We start from the raw sequence: 20,768 nt of genomic DNA on the forward strand, positions 1-20,768 counted from the left end.
ATCATCACTTGATTGAAAACAAAAGGTGCCATTTTATTTAAAAAAGAAAAAGAAAACAAAAGTGAAGAGAGGAGAGTTTTCTTGTGGTCCAGCAGTTAGAACAAAGGAGTAGTAGGAGTTGTTGTTCAGTCGCTAAGTCGTGTCCAATTCTTTGCCACCCTATAGACTGCAGAGAGCCAGGTCTCCCTGTCCTTCACTATCTCCCAGAGGTTGCTTAAACTTATGCAGTAGGAACAGATGAATCTCTCAAATTCATTGTGATCCTTTATTTCTCCAGGCATTTTCGGACAGAAACTGGAAGATACTGTTCGCTATGAGAAGAGATATGGGAACCGCCTGGCTCCAATGTTGGTGGAGCAGTGTGTGGACTTCATCCGACAAAGGGGGCTGAAGGAAGAGGGTCTCTTCCGACTGCCAGGCCAGGCTAACCTGGTCAAGGAACTGCAGGATGCTTTTGACTGTGGAGAGAAGCCGTCATTTGACAGGTAGATTTCAAGATTTTACTAATCATCCTTCACTGAGACACTAACTAAACTAAAAGGTTGCTGTGAGCTGAAATGGCGTAACTTGAATTGATACTGTCACAGTTTAGAAGATGAATTATATGGCCTCGCAAAGATGGGTTGTGTTTATTAAGTTACAGAATCAAAAATGTGGTATTAGGTGTCTTTCTCTGCTATGCTTTTCCCCCTTTAAAACATTATTATTTATTCTTTTCCTTTGGTCTCAAATCAAAGATTAAACTTTCGCATTGGAAAAGTGAATTTTTAAAATAGCAGTCTTCTCTTGTTTGATGTTTCTTTGAATTCTTTCAGATGAAGAATATTTAAAGTGTTGATCAACAGCTTGGGATATTGACAATGTAATTACAAGCATTGTGTCTTAAATATATAGCCACACCCTAATCTAGAATAGATTTGCAAGGAAGCAAGGGAAAGTATATAGCTTGGTGCAATTTAGAAAACAAAGTTACAGCAAAGAATGCATAAAGCACCCATAACTCCACTAACTGAGTTAAACACTGAAAATATTTTGTTAATTACCTCTTCATTTTTTTTAATTCAACAGAAACAAGTTTTTTTTTTTCCATATCAATAGTTGAAAAATGCCTTTATGCCAACATATTCTAATTTAACATCTGATCATTGGCAAACTCTATAAGCATAATTTTTAATAATCGTTTCACTCTGTAGCTATGTCACATATAACTACTTCAGTAAAGTTGAACATTTATATTGTGACTTTTCTCACTATTAGAGGTAATCATGTAGTGTACTTTCTCTTTGAAAGTATAGAATTATCACATGGATAGACACAGGTCTATAGAACAAATAGACAAGAAGACTCTTGAATACTTGATACAAGGTAAGGGAAGCATCATTGAGAGTATGGGTTTGTGCTAATAATAATAATTTAAAAATCATGTTAACTCATTTGAGATCCTTTTACTGGTCACATTAACAAAATCCTGAACAATAATACTACTCAGTGCTGGCAAGGTGTGTTGAGGTAGGCACCCTCATGATTAGAGATCATTGTAATCTTTCTAAAGAAATTTGGTAATATATTTCAAGACCCCTTAAGGAAAGCCCAATCCTAGAAAAAAACCAAATTTGTGAAAAAATTGAAGTGCAGAGTTGTTTCTTATAATTTCTATAATACCGAAGAATGAACACAATCTATTATCTCTAGCTGTAGTGTGATTACTATAATAAAATGTTGCTTAGTTATTAAAATGTTCAGAAAATGCTAATTATATAATGCTAAATGGAAAAATAAGACAGGTAAATTAATTTTACAAAATGTATCACAGTTTATAAAGATTCATAAATCCTCCCTGATAGAAAATTAAATGTAAAGGTAAGGAAATGAATTCAAAACTAAGGTCAGAGAATACATTTCAAAAATGCAGATATACTTTTGGTGGGGGAGCCTCATGTCTTAGTCTATACTTTGGAAAAAAAAAAAATTCAGTGGTTCCATAGTTCAGGCCTGTTTAGATATATAAACAATGGTTTTTCTAGGAGAAATGTGAAGTTTTGTGCTAAAATTAGAAAAAAGTTTGTCAATGGGATTCTTTTAATAAAATATCACATTATGGGGAAACAGTATTCTGTACAACGAACTTCATGTGACATTGATAAATTTCAATGACCTTTCTCTTTGTATTTATGTAATGGTCTCAGTACACGCAGATGACCTTAATAGTAAAGTTTATTTATTAAAAATTCTCCTGACATAAGCATTTGAAGTTTGTTTCTGATTACAGATCTTTGCTAAATGTGAGAATAAGGGTCTATTTTATGTCTTAGGGTACTTGTAAGAAGAGATGTGCCCTGTAAGCAACTATTTCCTGATAACTATGGGCTAACAATAAACTTTATATAAAATATGATCCCAATTGCAAAAAATGCACTTTTTCCATAAAATGCATCAATGCATTGAGACCAAAGAAAATATAAGAAAAGATAAACATTAATTTTGTGTAATGAAGAGGAACGTACTCCCCTTTTTTATACTATAAATTCAGTAAACCTTAACTTTTATAATCAGAAATTTAATCCGAAAGGTCTTTCAGTTAATTTCATGCTGCACAAAAATGTCCTTATCTTGTAATTTCTGAAGTGTATCTACAGAAACTGCCTGTTCCCTAGAAAATTTGTAGAAAAGACTTACAGAGCGTATTTCAGCATAAGGCACGATATGATGATGTTAGTAGCCTGCTTTGAGAAAAAGGAGTGTCATTCATTTGCTCAGTCAGATTTCTACCCTGGTATACGAACTGACCCCCAAATTTTGTGGTATCAGCAAGAACAACCAATCACTTGTTCATAAATCAGCAATTTAGGCAGGACTTGATGAGGATGTGCTCATTTCTCCAACACGTGGTGTTGATTAATATAGATCAGTTAAGTCTGAAGGATCTAAGGCATCACTCACATGTCTGGAGCATTATCTGAGATGACTAAGCTAGCTGGGCTTCCAAGGTGGTGCCAGTGGTTAAGAACCCTCCTGCCAACACAGCAGACGTAAGAGACACAGGTTCAGTCCCTGGGTAGGGAAGATCCCCTGGAGGAGGTCATGGCAACCCACTCCAATATTCTTGCCCAGAGAATCCTATGGACAGAGGAGCTGGGTGGGCTACAGTCCATGGGGTCTCAAAGAGTCAGAAATGACTGAAACAACTTAGCGTACACAGAAGATTGCTGGAGGCTGCAATCTCTCTCTCTTTGAAGTCTCACATCCAGTAGAGCATCTCTTCATGCAACTTTTATCTATAGCAGATTAATCAGACTCAGTGACATGGCTCAGGCTTCTAAGAGAGTGAATATGGAAGCTTGTAAGCACCGCATTGGTCAAAACAAGTCACGAAAGAGGGGCAGCCTAGATTTCAGGGAAAGGAAATAAACTCCAGAGCTTAATGGATAGAAGTGGCACACATGTACAGGAAAGGAGGAATTTGTGGGATGTTATTTTAGAAGAAAATCACTATAGCTTTAAAATCTAGAAATAAATTGGAGCAAGTTCCCCAACTTTGTTCTTTACAAGTGTTTTGTATATTCTACAACATTTGCGTATCTCTAAAAAATTTAGTGTAAGTTTGTCAGTTTTTACCAAAAAAATGCCTATATGATTTTGATAGATATTTCATTGACTCTAGAAATCAATTAGGAGAAAAGTGACAGTGTAAAAATATGAAATCTTCTAATCCTTGAACATAGCCCATTTCAATGTGTCATTCAGTTCAGTTCAGTCACTCAGTCGTGTCCAACTCTTTGCTACCCCATGAATTGCAGCACGCCAGGCCTCCCTGTCCATCACCAACTCCCAGAGTTCACCCAGACTCCTGTCCATTGAGTCGGTGATGCCATCCAGCCATCTCATCCTCTTCGTCCCCTTTTCCTCCTGCTCCCAATCCCTCCCAGCATCAGAGTCTTTCCCAATGAGTCAACTCTTCACATGAGGTGGCCAAAGTACTGGAGTTTCAGCTTTAGCATCATTCTTTCCAAAGGAATCCCAGGACTGATCTCCTTCAGAAGGGACTGGTTGGATCTCCTTGCAGTCCAAGGGACTCTCAAGAGTCTTCTTCAACACCACAGTTCAAAAGCATCAATTCTTCAGCGCTCAGCTTTCTTCACAGTCCAACTCTCACATGCATACATGACCACTGGAAAAGCCATAGCCTTGACTAGACAGACCTTTGTTGACAAAGTAATCTCTGCTTTTCAATATGCTATCTAGGTTGATCATGGCTTTCCTGCCAAGGAGTAAACATCTTTTAATTTCATGGCTGCAGTCACCATCTGCAGTGATTTTGGAGCACAAAAAAATAAAGTCTGACACTCTTTCCACTGTTTCCCCATCTATTTGCCATGAAGTGATGGGACCAGATGCCATGATCTTCATTTTCTGAATGTTGAGCTTTAAGCCAACTTTTTCACTCTCCTCTTTCACTTTCATCAAGAGGCTTTTTAGTTCCTCTTCACTTTCTGCCATAAGGATGATGTCATCTGCATTACTGAGGTTATTGATATTTCTCCTGGCAGTCTTGATTCCAGCTTGTGCTTCTTCCAGCCCAGCGTTTCTCATGATGTACTCTGCATATAAGTTAAATGAGCAGGGTAACAATATACAGCCTTGACGTACTCCTTTTCCTATTTGGAACCAGTCTGTTGTTAGGACTTTTCATATTTCAGCAGTATTTTGTAATTTTCACTGTAAGATCTTGCTCTGTTTTGTTACATTCACCCTTAATGCTCCAATAAATACCATTGTTTTTATGTTTAATTTTCTAATTTCTCCTGCTAGATTATATAAATATGAGATTTATAGAGAGATTTTTTTCCTACAAACTTGACAAATTTATTTATAAATGCTAGAGGATTTTTTTTTAGATCTTTTAGGATTTTCTCTATACATGACCTTATTGACTGTAGATAATGGGAATTTTATTTATTCTTTTTTGATATGCTTTGTATTCCTTTTTCTTGTCTTTTTGTCCTTGCTAAGAACTATAAGAATGGTGAGTGGACATATGTTTCTTATATGTAGAGGGAAGTTTTTAGTTTTTTGCTATTATTCATGATGGTAGCTATAAGTTCTGTGTAGTTGCCCTTTATCATGTTTGAAAATGCTCTTTTATTTCTGGTTTGCTAACAGTTTTAATAATGACTGACAACTGAATTTTATCAAGTCCACTTTTCCCATATTTACTGTAGAAATTATATGATTCTTCTGTTTAATTATGTTAATGAGGTGGATTTCAAATTTTAAGCCATCTTTGCACTCCTAGAATAAACCACATTTGGTTGTGATGTATTACTCTTAAACAACTTGCTGAGGATTTTTGAACCCATCTGCTTTGTGGTTGCTGACTCAGCAGTTTATTTTCTTGTAATGCATTTGACTACTTCTATTATCAAAGAAATTCTGGTCTCAAAAGTAGCTGGAAAGTATTCCTTCAACCTCTATTTTCAGAAAAAGTATATGTAGGTTGTATTATATCCTCCACGTATCTTGGGTAAAATTTACCAATGACGTCCTTGGAGATGAGGTGAAAGAGGTTGATCCTGAACAATGCAGTATGTTATAATAAGAAATGTCATTTTTATTCTAAGTGAAATGGAAATCCATTGAAAGACACTTAAACAAATGGAAAATTTTTATTTACATGTTAAAAAGAAAAAAAATCACTCTGTGATAGAAAACTAATATTTTCTACTAATCTACCCACAGAGCACTTCTGACACCAAATATGTAGGTTTTCCACAACAAGCAAATTCTCCAGTTCTTGATGGACACCCACTGACTGTTCTATGAGTTAATCAGTTCTGACAATAACTACTCAGAGTTAGTTCAGACCCCACAGGTTAAGGGCTCACTTCCACAAGACTGCCTCACCACCCCCCACCCACCTCAGGCACCAATCAGGAGTCCCATCAGGTTATCACCTGTACTTCTGACCAACCAGCCATAAATCTGAGAGTCCTCAAGTTCAATCATTTGCTAGAAGAGCTCACAGAATTCAGGAAAACAGTCAATTTACTAGGTTACTGGTTTGTGATAAAAGGATACAATTCAGGAACACAGATGAAAGAGAGGTGTAGGGCAGGGATGGCGGAGGGGCTCGGAACAGTCACACCCTCCCCACTTATACCACCTTCCTTGCACTTACCTGGACATGTTCACTAACCTAGAAGTTTTCTGAACCCCTTCAGTGAGGAAATTTTTATGAAGACTTCATTACATAGGGATTTCCTAGGTGGCAGAGTGGTAAAAAATCCACCTACCAATGCAAGAAACTCAAGAGACATAGGTTCAATCCCTGGGTTGGGAAGATCCACTGGAGAAGGAAATGGCAACCCACTCCAGTATTCTTGCCATAGGCATGATTGATTAATCTTTGGGGCTAGGGTTCCAACCTTCTATTCTGATTGGTTTCTCTGGCAACCACCCTTCACCCACTCCACCCTTCATGCTCCTTAAGGACTTTCTCAAGGATGCCTTAAGTAAATTCAGGCACAGTTGAAAGAACTTGGTAGGAATAACGAAGAATTTTTCCTTTCTCTTTCCTCATTCCAGAACTATTTTAGGAACCGGGGATAAAAAGAAAATAACAAAAGATGCTTCTATATTCTTGTAATTTATGAAATTACAAGGGTTTTAGGTGCTCTGACCAAGAGCTAGGGCTGAAAATCAAAAGAGATCATGTTATCATACTCTAGCAATCTGAATATGCTTGTTTTGATAAGTAAATTGTTTAGCTTGAGTCCCTTAGTCATAGGGAGGCAGATATGAAAATTGCTGCTGATAAAAAAAAAAAGAATTCCCACATCCATGGACCACAAAATAAAAAGAGTCACATGTTTGTAACCAAGTGTAATTGTAAACTACATTCTTTGGGAATAAATAATCCATAATTTTCCAAGGAGAGTGAATTACTTTTGGAAATGTGTTCAAGTACAGTATTCAGCCCATCAGATTTTTTAGTGAACTAGCTGAGTTTAAAATTTCATGTGATCAAGTCCTAGTTCAGGTTTCAGTTTGGGGGGATGTGAAGGCAAACTGCTGGGGAACATTTACTAGTTCAAGTTCTTCTCACCAGTGTTCATCCTCAAAGTGATCTAAAAAGAATATGTTTAAAAATATAGATTGTGCACAATGTTTTGACTAGATATTAGTATATAAAGCAAAGTACAGAAAATTTTCTTTGTGAAATATGTTAAAGAATAAGAATGAATAGATAGTATCCCCTGTTTATTCTAACAAAGCTTATATCTCACTAAAGAGTCAATTGGATTTAGCTTTCATCTTTATCTTTATTAAAATCTGGAAAGAGAATCCCACAGGAATTCTGCAAAGACCATCTCTAATTTTAATATTAAGGCCTAATAGTAAGTACTATAGCTCTAATATTAAGCTCTTTGAGTTTTAAAGTAAGCTTTTTAAATAACATTTTATACTTATAAAAGTATAGTGCTATTAAAATTTAATATAAACATTATTAAAATCACATTTTAAATTATAACATTTTGTATACAATATAGAAGCATATAAGAAAGAAAGATGAATATTTTAAAACAAAACAACCCAGAGAGGTCTTGTTTTATATATATATAACTTATATATATATATAAGTTGATATGTACAGAATAAAAATAAAGATATATCTAATTGCAGATTTATATATATTATATATACACACACACACACACACACACACAAATACTGGAATCACACAGTTTTTGCATTTTGCCTTTTCATGTTAACACTGTATCATAAATAACTTTCCATGTCACTAAGTAATTTTCATAAACATGATTTCAGCGATAATATAATAATTCATAGCCCATGAGGTCGCAAAGAATCGGACACGACTGAACGACCAAGCTGAACTGGTAATAATTCATCATACCATCGTATGGGCTTATCTCATTCTCCTCTGTTGTTGTTTTCAATGTTTTGCATATATCAGTCATATACTGCTGAGCATCTATGTTCATAAATCAGCCTGTGCTTTTGAAGATGTGGATCCATTTGGAAGTTAATATTTCATATTCGAATGAAAGGAAATATCTTGTGTTACAAGAGAAGAAAAAGATGGTTTGAGAAAGAGAAATGTAGAACATAGACTGCTTGAATTTAGAAATTGCAAGTGCATGTGCCAGCTTTTATGAGACCAGGCACTTTCCGCTCTTCTTTAACGGTATCAAATGCTATTTTCCCAGTTCTGAGGTCCAGGTTTGAGGCCTTTATATATGAATGACTTGTTCCCACAGTTAGATGAGGTATTTCCACAGACTCCTTGACCAAAGGGAATTCTGTGAGAAAGGACACTTTCACTGACCTGAAAGAATTTGTATTTAATCAGTTTATGTCAACTGTAAAAAACAACAGATGTTGGAGTTCCTAACCATTCTTTTCTTATTATTTCTGTTTCAAAGTGAAACAAATCAAAATATAACATTTTATGTTAAACTTCCCCACATTGAAGGGACAAAAATGAAATGCAGAATGTGTGAAACCAGATTAGGAGCCAAGTGTTATTTTGTTTCCAAAGCTTTCCAGATGGTATCAGCTGTTAAAGAAGATGCAGTTTGGAAGAGCTGGGAAGGTAGGGTCAAAAATGGCCATGTGGGTGTCACACTGTAGCATTAATTGCTCAGCAACAAACTAACTACACACTTACAACACCACCTTTAAGAGCTAAGACAGAAGGCTGGAGAAGCCTGCGATTTTACACACTGCCCAAGAATCCCATAAGACAGCTGCTGTCCGAGGTACCCCAACTGCCCTCCCCCTTATACTGAGCTCATTCTGCCTTCATCCCTCCTCCTCTTCTCCTGTTTTGTTTATTTTTCATTTGTGTTGGTGACTGATTCAGGATCACTAAACAAACTTCAAGTCTACAGATGTAAATGAAAATAAATAAATAAAAAACCTAATGTTTAGGAAAAGCCAGACACATTTTAATTTTACCCTCTGGGTAGCCATATTTTGAGCCTTACTGACCTGAGTTATAAAAAGTGACCTTGAAAGGGACACACTACAGATTCTCAAACATTATTTTGGAAAAGAATGACCCAGAGAGAGATCTCAAGACCCCAGTGGCTCTCATTCTGATTTAAAAGGATTGAGGATACCTAGGAATCTGCACTTCGGGCAAATCCCCAGATAATCCTTATATGCATTCTTAAACACATGGTGTTCTAACCACAGCTTGGGACATGGGAGACAGACAGTGGGCTGCAGAAGTGTGGGTTGGAGGAAAATTGCTTCTTTATAGTGGAGGTGATGGAATTCCAGTTGAGCTATTCCAAATCCTGAAAGAGGATGCTGTGAAAGTGCTGCACTCAATATGCCAGCAAATTTGGAAAACTCAGCAGTGGCCACAGGACTGGAAAAGGTCAGTTTTCATTCCAATCCCAAAGAAAGGCAATGCCAAAGAATGCTCAAACTACCGCACAATTGCACTCATCTCACACGCTAGTAAAGTAATGCTCAAAATTCTCCAAGCCAGGCTTCAGCTATATGTGAACCATGAACTTCCAGATGTTCAAGCTGGTTTTAGAAAAGGCAGAGGAACCAGAGATCAAATTGCCAACATCAGCTGGATCATGGAAAAAGCAAGAGAGTTCCAGAAAAACATCTATTTCTGCTTCATTGACAATGCCAAAGCCTTTGACTGTGTGGATCACAATAAACTGTGGAAAATTCTTCAAGAGATGGGAATACCAGACCACCTGACCAGCCTCTTGAGAAATTTGTATGCAGGTCAGGAAGCAACAGTTAGAACTGGACATGGAACAACAGACTGATTCCAAATAGGAAAAGGAGTTCGTCAAGGCTGTACATTGTCACCCTGTTTATTTAACTTCTATGCAGAGTACATCATGAGAAACGCTGGACTGGAAGAAACACAAGCTGGAATCAAGATTGCCGGGAGAAATATCAATAACCTCAGATATGCAGATGACACCACCCTTATGGCAGAAAGTGAAGAGAAACTCAAAAGCCTCTTGATGAAAGTGAAAGTGGAGAGTGAAAAAGTTGGCTTAAAGCTCAACGTTCAGAAAACAAAAATCATGGCATCCGGTCCCACCACTTCATGGGAAATAGATGGGGAAACAGTGGAAACAGTGTCAGACTTTATTTTTGGGGGCTCCAAAATCACTACAGATAGTGACTGTAGCCATGAAATTAAAAGACGCTTACTCCTTGGAAGGAAAGTTATGACCAACCTAGATAGCATATTCAAAAGCAGAGACATTACTTTGCCAACAAAGGTTCGTCTAGTCAAGGCTGTGGTTTTTCCTGTGGTCATGTATGGATATGAGAGTTGGACTGTGAAGAAGGCTGAGTGCCGAAGAATTGATGCTTTTGAACTGTGGTGTTGGAGAAGACTCTTGAGAGTCCCTTGGACTGCAACGAGATCCAACCAGTCCATTCTGAAGGAGATCAGCCCTGGGATTTCTTTGGAAGGAATGATGCTAAAGCTGAAACTCCAGTACTTTGGCCACCTGATGCAAAGAGTTGACTCATTGGAAAAGACTCTGATGCTGGGAGGGATTAGGGGCAGGAGGAGAAGGGGACGACAGAGGATGAGATGGCTGGATGGCATCACTGACTCGATGGACGTGAGTCTGAGTGAACTCCAGGAGTTGGTGATGGACAGGGAGGCCTGTCGTGCTGCGATTCATGGGGTTGCAAAGAGTCGGACGCGACTGAGCGACTGATCTGATCTGATAGTGACATGCCTCCATTTTCTAATATATGAAATGAAGACAAAAATTAACATCAAGGCACTACTGGGAGCTGCGTATTAGTTCTGACTTGGCTAAACAGGTCTTACACTGTTGTGAAAAATAAATTACTTTCTAGGGAATGCATTTTATGTGTAAAATAAAAAATTTCCTATCTGCTAAAATGGGTCTGAAATTTTAGAACAGCCTAAAAAATACATCCCTATACCTTTGCTTTGATGTCAAGAAAACTCTTGAGAGTCCCTTGAACAGCAAGGGGATCAAACCAGTCAATCCTAAAAGAAATCAACCCTGAATATTCATTGAAAGGACTGATGCTGAAGCTGAAGCTCCAATACTTTGGCCACGTGATGGGAAGAGACGACTCACTGGCAAAGACTTTGATCCTGGGAAAGATTTTTGAGGGCAGGAGGAGAAGGGGATGACAGAGGATGAGATGGTTGGATGGCATCACCAACTCGATGGATATGAGTCTGAGCAAACTCCAGGAGATAGTGAAAGACAGGGAAGCCTGGTGTGCTGCAGTCCATGATGTCACAAAGAGTAAGATATAATTTAGCTACTGAACAACAATATTTTGATCCATGTTAAAATTCAAATACTGTGGAGTTGGATAACATACTACAGACATAGAGCATTTGTATCATAGTATAAATTAAAGATCTTGCCGAGCCTGATTGTGGAAAGTGAAGAAACAAAATAGTAGCTTGAGGGCATAAGAACAGGTAGAGTTGGAAAAGCAAAGTACAGACTCAGAGGGGTTCACCTAAGGCAAGCCCTGAACTTATAGATGGCAAATTAGCTACTTATTTTCAGCAATTGAGATGATTTTCCCAAGTCCAGAAAGAAGTCAGCCCTCCAAAGTTCTGGGCATCTATTTAGCTATGGTAGCTCCTAACATTTCTATATTTTGATGCAGTTCTTATATATTATGGTGGCTTGACAAGACTGATAACCATTGTTTTAGAGTACTTTTCAAATGTCTGTCGAATGACATAGGACTATCCTGACTTTGACCATATTCTTGTAACACCTGTGTTTGATTTTCTGATATTTTTCCTTAAATTTTTTTCAGCGTTTTTATTTTTGATAAATTTCATTGTAAAAGGAACTTGATATTTTCCCCCCTAAAAAGCAGCATCACTTGCTATAAATACAAGGTTAATACAGCACAAGTGCAATGGCCACAAAGCATATTATTAAATGCTATCTGAATATAGCTGCTTTGGGAAAACTCTGACCCTTGGAACCTCTGTTTATTTGATGAAAGTAAAGATTGGCAGGTGCCAGAAGCACTTGAGAACTTCTTTCATCCCCAACTGGTACTTCCACTTGATATAATAATCAGGAATAGCAAATCAAAAATGTACTAGTGTTGCTACTGTGTCATTTGTTATCACTTAATGTCCTGTCCATGTGGCACTTGATTTGGAAGTGCCTCTTGATGAGGGTGAAAACAGAGAATGAAAAAGCTGGCTTTAAACTCAACATTCCAAAAACTATGACCATGGCATCTGGTCCCTTCATTTCATGGCAAATAGATGGGGGGAAAGTGGAAACAGTGACAAATTTTATTTTCTTGGGCTCCAAAATCGTTATGGATAATGACTGCAGCCGTGAAATTAAGAGATGCTTGCTTCTTGAAAGAAAAGACAAACCTAGACAGAATATTAAAAAGCAAAGACATCACATTGCCAACAAAGGTCTATATAGTCAAAGCTATGATTTTTCCCATTGTCATGTACGGTTGTGAGAATTGGACTATGACAAAGGCCGAGTACCAAAGAATCAATGCTTTTGAATTGTGGTGCTAGAGAAGACTCTTGAGAGTCCCTTGGATTGCCAGGAGATCAAACCAGTCCATCCTAAAGGAAATCAACCCTGAATATTTATTGGAAGGACTGATGCTGAAGCTGAAGCTCCAATACTTTGGCCATCTGATGTGAAGAGCCAGTGCATTGGAAAAAACCCTGATGCTGAGAAACACTGAAGGTAGGAGGAGAAGGGGGTGACAGAGGATGAGATGGTTGGATGGCATCACGGATTTAATGGACAGCAGTTTGCGCAAACTCCAGCAGACAGTGAAGAACAGGGAAGCCTGGCGTGTTTCAGTTCACGGTGTTGCAAAGAGTCTGACATGACTTAGTGACTGGACAACAACCACACTTTGGGAAATACAGTCCACTCTTCGCCAGTACTGACAGCCCTACTTCCATGAATGTTTGGCTTCATATCTAATTTGAACCATGGGTGTAACTTGCAAGAGTCTCCTGAAACCCTCTTGTAAACATACCAAGGTCTGAAAAATTAATGAGCTTCAGGGAAAATGTTTCATATGTGGAAAATACTTGCTCAAATGAATACTTACTAAATACTTTATGTAAGACAGATTGTTAGCTGGAAATCTGTCGTGTTCCATTATGCTTACTCTCTTGGTAATGTATTTTAAAAGTACATCTGAAGCGGGGGACCTGAATTTCTCTTTCCTTTCATTTTAATTTTGAATAAATTTAAGCTCACTTCCACTAACCTGATGGAGTGATGAAAAAAAAAAAAATAGCCAATTAACCGAGAACTTTCCCAGTACTTGGCATATCTGTCAGTTGGCATCTGTGTACTTATTTGTAAGAAACAGTGGAGGAATAAGAGTTCAGACTTTGATGAGAAGCAGGCACCATTTATTTCATATGTTAACAATCTGAGACTAGTTACTTCTCCAAATTCCTAGTGTCCTTGTATGTAAAATGGAAATAATCCCTAATAACCCCCTCAATTGTATTCATGCACTTAAAAATAAAAGAGAGTGGAACAAAAACACCAGGAATAAATGGTACAATGTGAAGAAGGCAGTTAGCATATTTATTATCATTTAAGTATCATGACATTGATGATGATGGTTTTAACATTTTGGGCTTCCCAGGTGGCGCCGCTGCTGCTAAGTTGCTTCAGTCATGTCCGACTCTGTGCAACCCCATAGACGGCAGCCCACCAGGCTGCCCCGTCCCTGGGATTCTCCAGGCAAGAACACTGGTGGTAAAGAACCCTCCTGCCAATGCAGGAGACATAAGAGACACAGGTTTGATCTCTGGGTCAAGAAGATCCCCTGGAGGAAGCCATGGCCATTCCAGTATTCTTACCTGCAGAATTCCATAGACAGAGGAGCCTAGCGGGCTGTGGTCCATGGGGTCGCAAAGAGTTGGACACAACTGAAGTGACTTGGCATGCATAGCATGCACGCGTGACAAGGAAAAGTAATATGCCTGAACACATAAATACAGAAATTGTGCTTAACTATGAACTCTTCAGTGTTTATAATACAGAATATCTTCTTTTCAGTTTTGAAATCTCCATAGCGATTCCTACTGAAACAGATAAGTAAGATACGTATAAGGTCTTATATTCTGAAAATATGTTTTTGTGTGTCTTGTAAGTCAGATTGCAAATATTCTTGCAGGAGTTTGGTGAAAGTACATCCCTTAAAGGTATATATTTTGTGAAATAAATGTATTGAGTTACATTTTACATATCATGCAATTTGCCCATTTCAAGGCAGTGATTTTTAACAGATTTCCCACATTATGCAGCTGTTACCATGTATCAGTTTTAGAACATTCTCATCACTCAAATAGCATTTCTTGTACCCTTATTGTTATTCCTAGCTGCCCTTCCTCCCCAGCAGTCACTAACGTACTTTCTGTCTCTATAGATTTTCCCTTTTTTGGACATTTTGTATAAATAGAATTATTCAATATATGGTCTCTTGCATCCAGCTTTTTTCACTTAAGCATAATGCTTTTGAACTTCATCCATATTTCAGCAAATATCAGCAGTTTGTTGCTCTGCATTCATGAATAGAACTTCAGTGTGTGGATATACTACAGTTTGTTTATTCATTTATCGGTTGGTAGATATTTCAATTGCTTCTGCTTTTTGGCTTTTAGAAGTAATATTGTGAATATGCATTTTGCGTGGACATGTTTTCATTTCTCTTTGGTGCACACCTACAAGTGGAATTGCTAGGCTTTACCTGTGTTGAACATTTGGGTAATTGCCAAACTGTTTTCCAAAATGGCTGCAACAGTTTATATTTCTACTAGCAACATATGAGTGTTTCATTTTTTTATCCTAGCCATTCTAGTGAATGTGGAATGGTATCTCATTGCTGTTGTAGTTCGCATTTCCTTGATGACACTGATTCTGTGCATCATTTTATATGTGTATGAGCCATTCTTTAAATACATCTTAGAAGGCATACGGTTTTTTATTTTTCTGATTATCTTGATACTTTATTATAAGGAAATGGTTGAAAAATTGCTAAAGAAACAAGATTGTATTCTGGGAATTAAGGTAAACATCTGTGAACTATAGAAAGCCTACATATACATACTCATGATGATCTCACTGTTGATATTCACTTAAAAATCTATTTTTGTAAAGCAAAACTCTGCATGTGTAACTAAAACATGAGCTCAAAGAAAGTAGAGAATTTTAAGACTCTTGATCATCTTTTTTCCCCTAACATCTACAACAGTGTCTGACACAATGTAGACATTCAATACATCTTTGTCCTTCACTATCTCCTGGCGTTTGTTCAAACTCTTGTCCATTGAGTTGATGATGCCATCCAAACATTTCATCCTCTGTCACCCACTTCTCCTCCTGCCGTAGCCTAGGTACCCAACTAACACAAATACTGTATATACTGTAATAAGTTTATAATACTTTTAACACAAATAATACTTTAAAAACACACACACAAAAGGAAAACATTTTTAATCTTACAGTACAGTCCCTTGACGAGTTCAGTAGTACAGTGTAACAGCTGGCCTACAGGGACTGGTGTTGAGCGAACAGGCAAGAAGAGTTACTGACTGGGGGAGGGAGAAGGGGGTGGGAGATGGTAGAGCTGAAGGATGGTCAGCAATACGAAATGGAGGGCAAGCTGTGATTTCTCTCATGCCTGGCATTGGGCTTCCCAGGTGGCTCAGTGATAAAGAATCTGCCTGGCAATGCAAGAGATGTGTGTTTGATACCTGGGTTGGGAAGATCCCCGGAGGAGGAAATGGCAACCCTCTCCAATATTTTTGCCTGGAGAATGCTTGGACAGCAGAGCCTGGCAGGTTACAGTCCATGAGGTCACAAAGAGTTGAACACGACTTATCAGGCACACACTGACATGGATGGAATACGTGTTTGCATCTTTGAAAGTTCACAACTCAAAGAGCTGTAATATAGGGAATTTACATGATGGGCTGCCGTCTATGGGGTCTCACAGAGTCAGACACGACTGAAGTGACTTAACAGCAGCAGCAGCAACTGTATATGTGGTAGTAAAGTATCCTTTCCAACAAAGAGCTGAACAACATTTTAGTGTGAGAGCCACAATAAGTATATAATTGGATTCTTTTAAAACTTTTTCTTCTTTCCCTCAATATATATGTGTGTGATCAGACACTCAGTCATATCTGACTCTTTGCAACCCCATGGACTGTAATGTTGGCTTCTGCTGTCCATGGAATTTTCCAGGCAAAAGTACTGGTGTGGGTTGCCATTTCCTCCTCCAAGGGATCTTCCTGATCCAGGGATTGAACCCATGTCTCCTGCATCTCCTGCATTGGCAGGTAAATTCTTTACCTTTGAGCCCCCTGGGAAGCCCCAACTGGGATGGTATCATTTAGCTCACATGTGGAGAATGCTTTTGTGTCATAATAAAAGACCACTGAAGTGTCCAAAGGAGGGACAAGTTTTGAGTGGATGTGAACACTTTTGGTGTTGATTTTGTAGATTCACATGGATACACCAGAAAAATCCATTTAAGTTCCTTTTAAGACTATGAATCATAGATTCAGCAATGTAAAACTAAACCTTTATTCATCTCCTTTATAATGCACAAAGATTTTTTTCCCCTACATTATTGACTTTATTAGAAGAAAATAAGTATTCTGGAAAAGAATGTTTGCCTCCTTTATTGTTTATCCTAGAGTCAGATCATCAAAATCTTCCAAAATTTTGGTTTCCCTGGTGGTTCGGGGGTTAACTAACATTCTGTGCCTCCAGTGCACATGCTGCATCTCTGGTTGGAAAACTGAGATCCCACAGGCCTTGCCACTCAGCCCCTCTCCTCCAAAAATTCCCAAACTTACGATGGTTACAAAAATAAATGAGCAACATGCAAAAGAGTCAGTGTTGAAGACACATTAATAAGAAAAAAAGTTATATTAAGGAAACTTTGGTTGCTATTTAGTTTTCAATAATTAGAAAAATTATGTGTGATACTTAGTTCTGGTTTTTTTATTTAAAAATGAAAATATTAAATTATGTACATGGATTTTAAATGCTGTTGGGGGAATTTTAAAAGATATTTTTAGCATATGCCCATCAGCATCAGAACATCAATAATGCTTCTCTGGAACATTCTTGGTTGCATAATCTGAAATCTCTCAGAAAAAAAAAAAAGATTAATAGTTGAATGTATTATGATGATGCCATTTCCTTTGTTTCTCCTGAAATTCCATCTGTGGAGTTTAGTAAAGGGAAAAATATGTAGGCAGACAACATAAAATTGTAAAGTAACTAAATACAGCTGTAACTTCTCTATCTTAGCTAAGGCAAGTTCATTAACTGTTTGCCAGGATTTTGAAGACCACATGAAACTGAAATTACAGCTCATAATGCTTCAAGTACTGAGTACAGTTGAAGCCAGCAGGAGCTATGTGACAGTCTCAGGTACATACAGTTACTAATGTCAAGATATGAACGATGGTAGCATTGTATAAACCCTCTATGAAAGAATACTTCATGTCTGTACATGAGGAGTCAAATGTTAGGAAAGATGGCATACCCCATTTTAAACAAGAAATGTGAGATCATCATTCATATCTCACTGCTGCTAAGTCTGCTGCTAAGTCACTTCAGTTGTGTCGGACTCTGTGCGACCCCATAGACGGCAGCCCACCAGGCTTCCCGTCCCTGGGATTCTCCAGGCAAGAACACTGGAGTGGGTTGCCATTTCCTTCTCCAATGTATGAAAGTGAAAAGTGAAAGTGAAGTCACTCAGTTGCGACTCGTAGCGACCCCATGGACTGCAGCCTACCAGACTCCTCCATCAATGGGATTTTCTAGACAAGAGTACTGGAGTGGCTTGCCATTGCCTTCTCCATCACATCTCACTAGATAATTACATAATCATAGTATACTTTAGTTCAGTTCAGTTCAATCACTCAGTCAGTCATGTCCGACTCTTTGTCACCCCATGGACTGCAGCACGCCAGGCCTCCCTGTCCATCACCAACTCCCAGAATTTACTCAAACTCATGTCCATTGAGTCAATGATGCCGTCGAACCATCTCATTCTCTGTCATCCCATTCTCCTCGCGCCTTCAATCTTTCCGAGCATCACGGTCTTTTCAAATGAGTCAGCTCTTCGCATCAAGTGGCCAAAGTATTGGAGTTTCAGCTTCAACATCAGTCCTTCCAATGAACATCCAGGACTGATCTCCTTTAGGATGGACTGGTTGGATCTCCTTGTCTTCTCCAACACCGCAGTTCAAAAGCGTCAATTCTTCGGCACTCAGCTTTCTTTATAGTCCAACTCTCACAGTCATACATGACCACTGGGAAAACCATAGCCTTAAGTAGACGACCTTTGTTGGCAAAGTAATGTCTCTGCTTTTTAGTATGCTGTCTAGGTTGGTCTTAACTTTCCTTCCAAGGAGTAAGCATCTTTTAATTTCATGGCTGCAGTCACCATCTGAAGTGATTGTGGAGCACAAAAAAAAAGTCCGACAATGTTACCACTGTTTATCCATCTATTTGCCATGAAGTGATGGGACCAGATGCCATGATCTTCGTTTTCTGAATGTTGAGCTTTAAGCCAACTTTTCTCTCTCTTTCAGTTTCATCAAGAGGCTCTTTAGTTCTTCTTCACTTTCTGCCATAAGGGTGGTGTCATCTGCATATCTGAGGTTATTGATATTTCTCCCAGAAATCTTGATTCCAGCTTGTGCTTCTTCCAGCCCAGCGTTTCTCATGATGTACTATGCGTATAAGTTAAATAAGCAGGGTGACAATATACAGCCTTGATGAACTCCTTATCCTATTTGGAACGAGTCTGTTGTTCCATGTCCAGTTCTAACTGTTGCTTCCTGGCCTGCATACAGATTTCTCAAGAGGAAGGTCAGGTGATCAGGTATTCCCATCTCTCTCAGAATTTTCCACAGTTTATTGTGATCCACACAGTCAAAGGCTTTGACATAGTCAATAAAGCAGAAATTGATGTTTTTCTGGAACTCGCTTGCTTTTTCTATGATCCAGCAAATGTTGGCAATTTGATCTCTGGTTCCTCTGCCTTTCCTAAAACCAGCTTGAACATCTGGAAGTTCACAATTTATGTATTGTTGAAGCCTGGCTTGGAGTTTTAAGCATTACTTTACTAGTGTGTGAGATAAGTGCAGTTGTGCAGTAGTTTGAACATTCTTTGCCTTTGTCAGGCATTGGAATGAAAACTGATCTTTTCCAGTCCTGTGGCCACTTCTCTGAGTTTTCCAGATTTGCTGGCATATTGAGTGCAGCACTTTCACAGCATCATCTTTTAGGATTTGAAATAGCTGAACTGGAATTCCATCACCTGCACTAGCTTTGTTCATAGTGATGCTTCCTAAGGCCCACTTGACTTCACATTCCAGGATGTCTGGCTCTAGGTGAGTCGGCCATTAAGATCTCTTTTGTATAGTTCTACTGTGTATTCTTCCCACCTCTTCTTAATATCTTCTGCTTCTGTTAGGTCCTTACCATTTCTGTCCTTTATTGAGCCCATTTTTGCATGAAATGTTCCCTTGGTATCTCTAATTTTCTTGAAGAGATCTCTAGTCTTTCCCATTCTATTGTTTTCCTCTATTCTTTGCACTGATCACTGAGGAAGGCTTTCTTTTTTTTTTTTTTAATTTTATTTTATTTTAAAACTTTATAATATTGTATTGATTTTGCCAAATATCGAAATGAATCCACCACAGGTATACATGTGTTCCCCATCCTGAACCCTCCTCCCTCCTCCCTCCCCGTACCATCCCTCTGGGTCGTCCCAGTGCACCAGCCCCAAGCATCCAGTATCATGCATCAAACCTGGACTGGCGACTCGTTTCATACATGATAGTATACATGTTTCAATGCCATTCTCCCAAATCTTCCCACCCTCTCCCTCTCCCACAGAGTCCATAAGACTGTTCTATACATCAGTGTCTCTTTTGCTGTCTCGTACACAGGGTTATTGTTACCATCTTTCTAAATTCCATATATATGTGTTAGTATACTGTATTGGTGTTTTTCTTTCTGGCTTACTTCACTCTGTATAATAGGCTCCAGTTTCATCCATCTCATTAGAATTGATTCAAATTAATTCTTTTTAATGGCTGAGTAATACTCCATTGTGTATATGTACCACTGCTTTCTTATCCATTCATCTGCTGATGGACATCTAGGTTGCTTCCATATCCTGGCTATTATAAACAGTGCTGCGATGAACATTGGGGTACATGTGTCTCTTTCCCTTCTGGTTTCCTCAGTGTGTATGCCCAGCAGTGGGATTTCTGGATCATAAGGCAGTTCTATTTCCAGTTTTTTAAGGAATCTCCACACTGTTCTCCATAGTGGCTGTACTAGTTTGCATTCCCACCAACAGTGTAAGAGGGTTCTCTTTTCTTATCTCTCTTTGCTATTCTTTGGAACTCTGCATTCAAATGGGTATATCTTTCCTTTTCTCCCCTGCTTTTCACTTCTTTTCACAGCTATTTGTAAGGCCTCCTCAGTCAGCTATTTTGCTTTTTTGCATTTCTTTTTCTTGGGGATGGTCTTGCTTAGCAAATATATGTTATTCCTTCCAGTTTTTTTTTTTTTTTTTTTCCTGAGCCATTCCTGGGGGATATGTGAAGTGAACAAGAAGTATCTTAGTCCACTTCTCTCAAGCTGTAGTCACATAATCCAATGAATAATAAGTGCAATTTGTTACAT

At 38.3% G+C, this 20,768-nt stretch overlaps 1 protein-coding gene across 14 annotated transcripts in view; it reads left to right on the forward strand.

Moving 5' to 3' along the window:
* ARHGAP24 (Rho GTPase activating protein 24) overlaps positions 1-20,768 on the forward strand; it is a 460,450-nt gene that overhangs the window by 411,648 nt on the left and 28,034 nt on the right. For all 14 annotated transcript variants that reach the window (XM_055588999.1, XM_055588994.1, XM_055588995.1 and 11 more), the window contains one exon: positions 278-485. In XM_055588999.1, the coding sequence (XP_055444974.1) occupies positions 278-485 (208 nt within the window). The remainder of the gene's footprint in view (positions 1-277; positions 486-20,768) is intronic.

The sequence above is a fragment of the Bubalus kerabau genome, chromosome 7 (genome assembly GCF_029407905.1).
Source record: "Bubalus kerabau isolate K-KA32 ecotype Philippines breed swamp buffalo chromosome 7, PCC_UOA_SB_1v2, whole genome shotgun sequence".
Taxonomy (NCBI): Eukaryota; Metazoa; Chordata; class Mammalia; order Artiodactyla; family Bovidae; genus Bubalus; species Bubalus kerabau.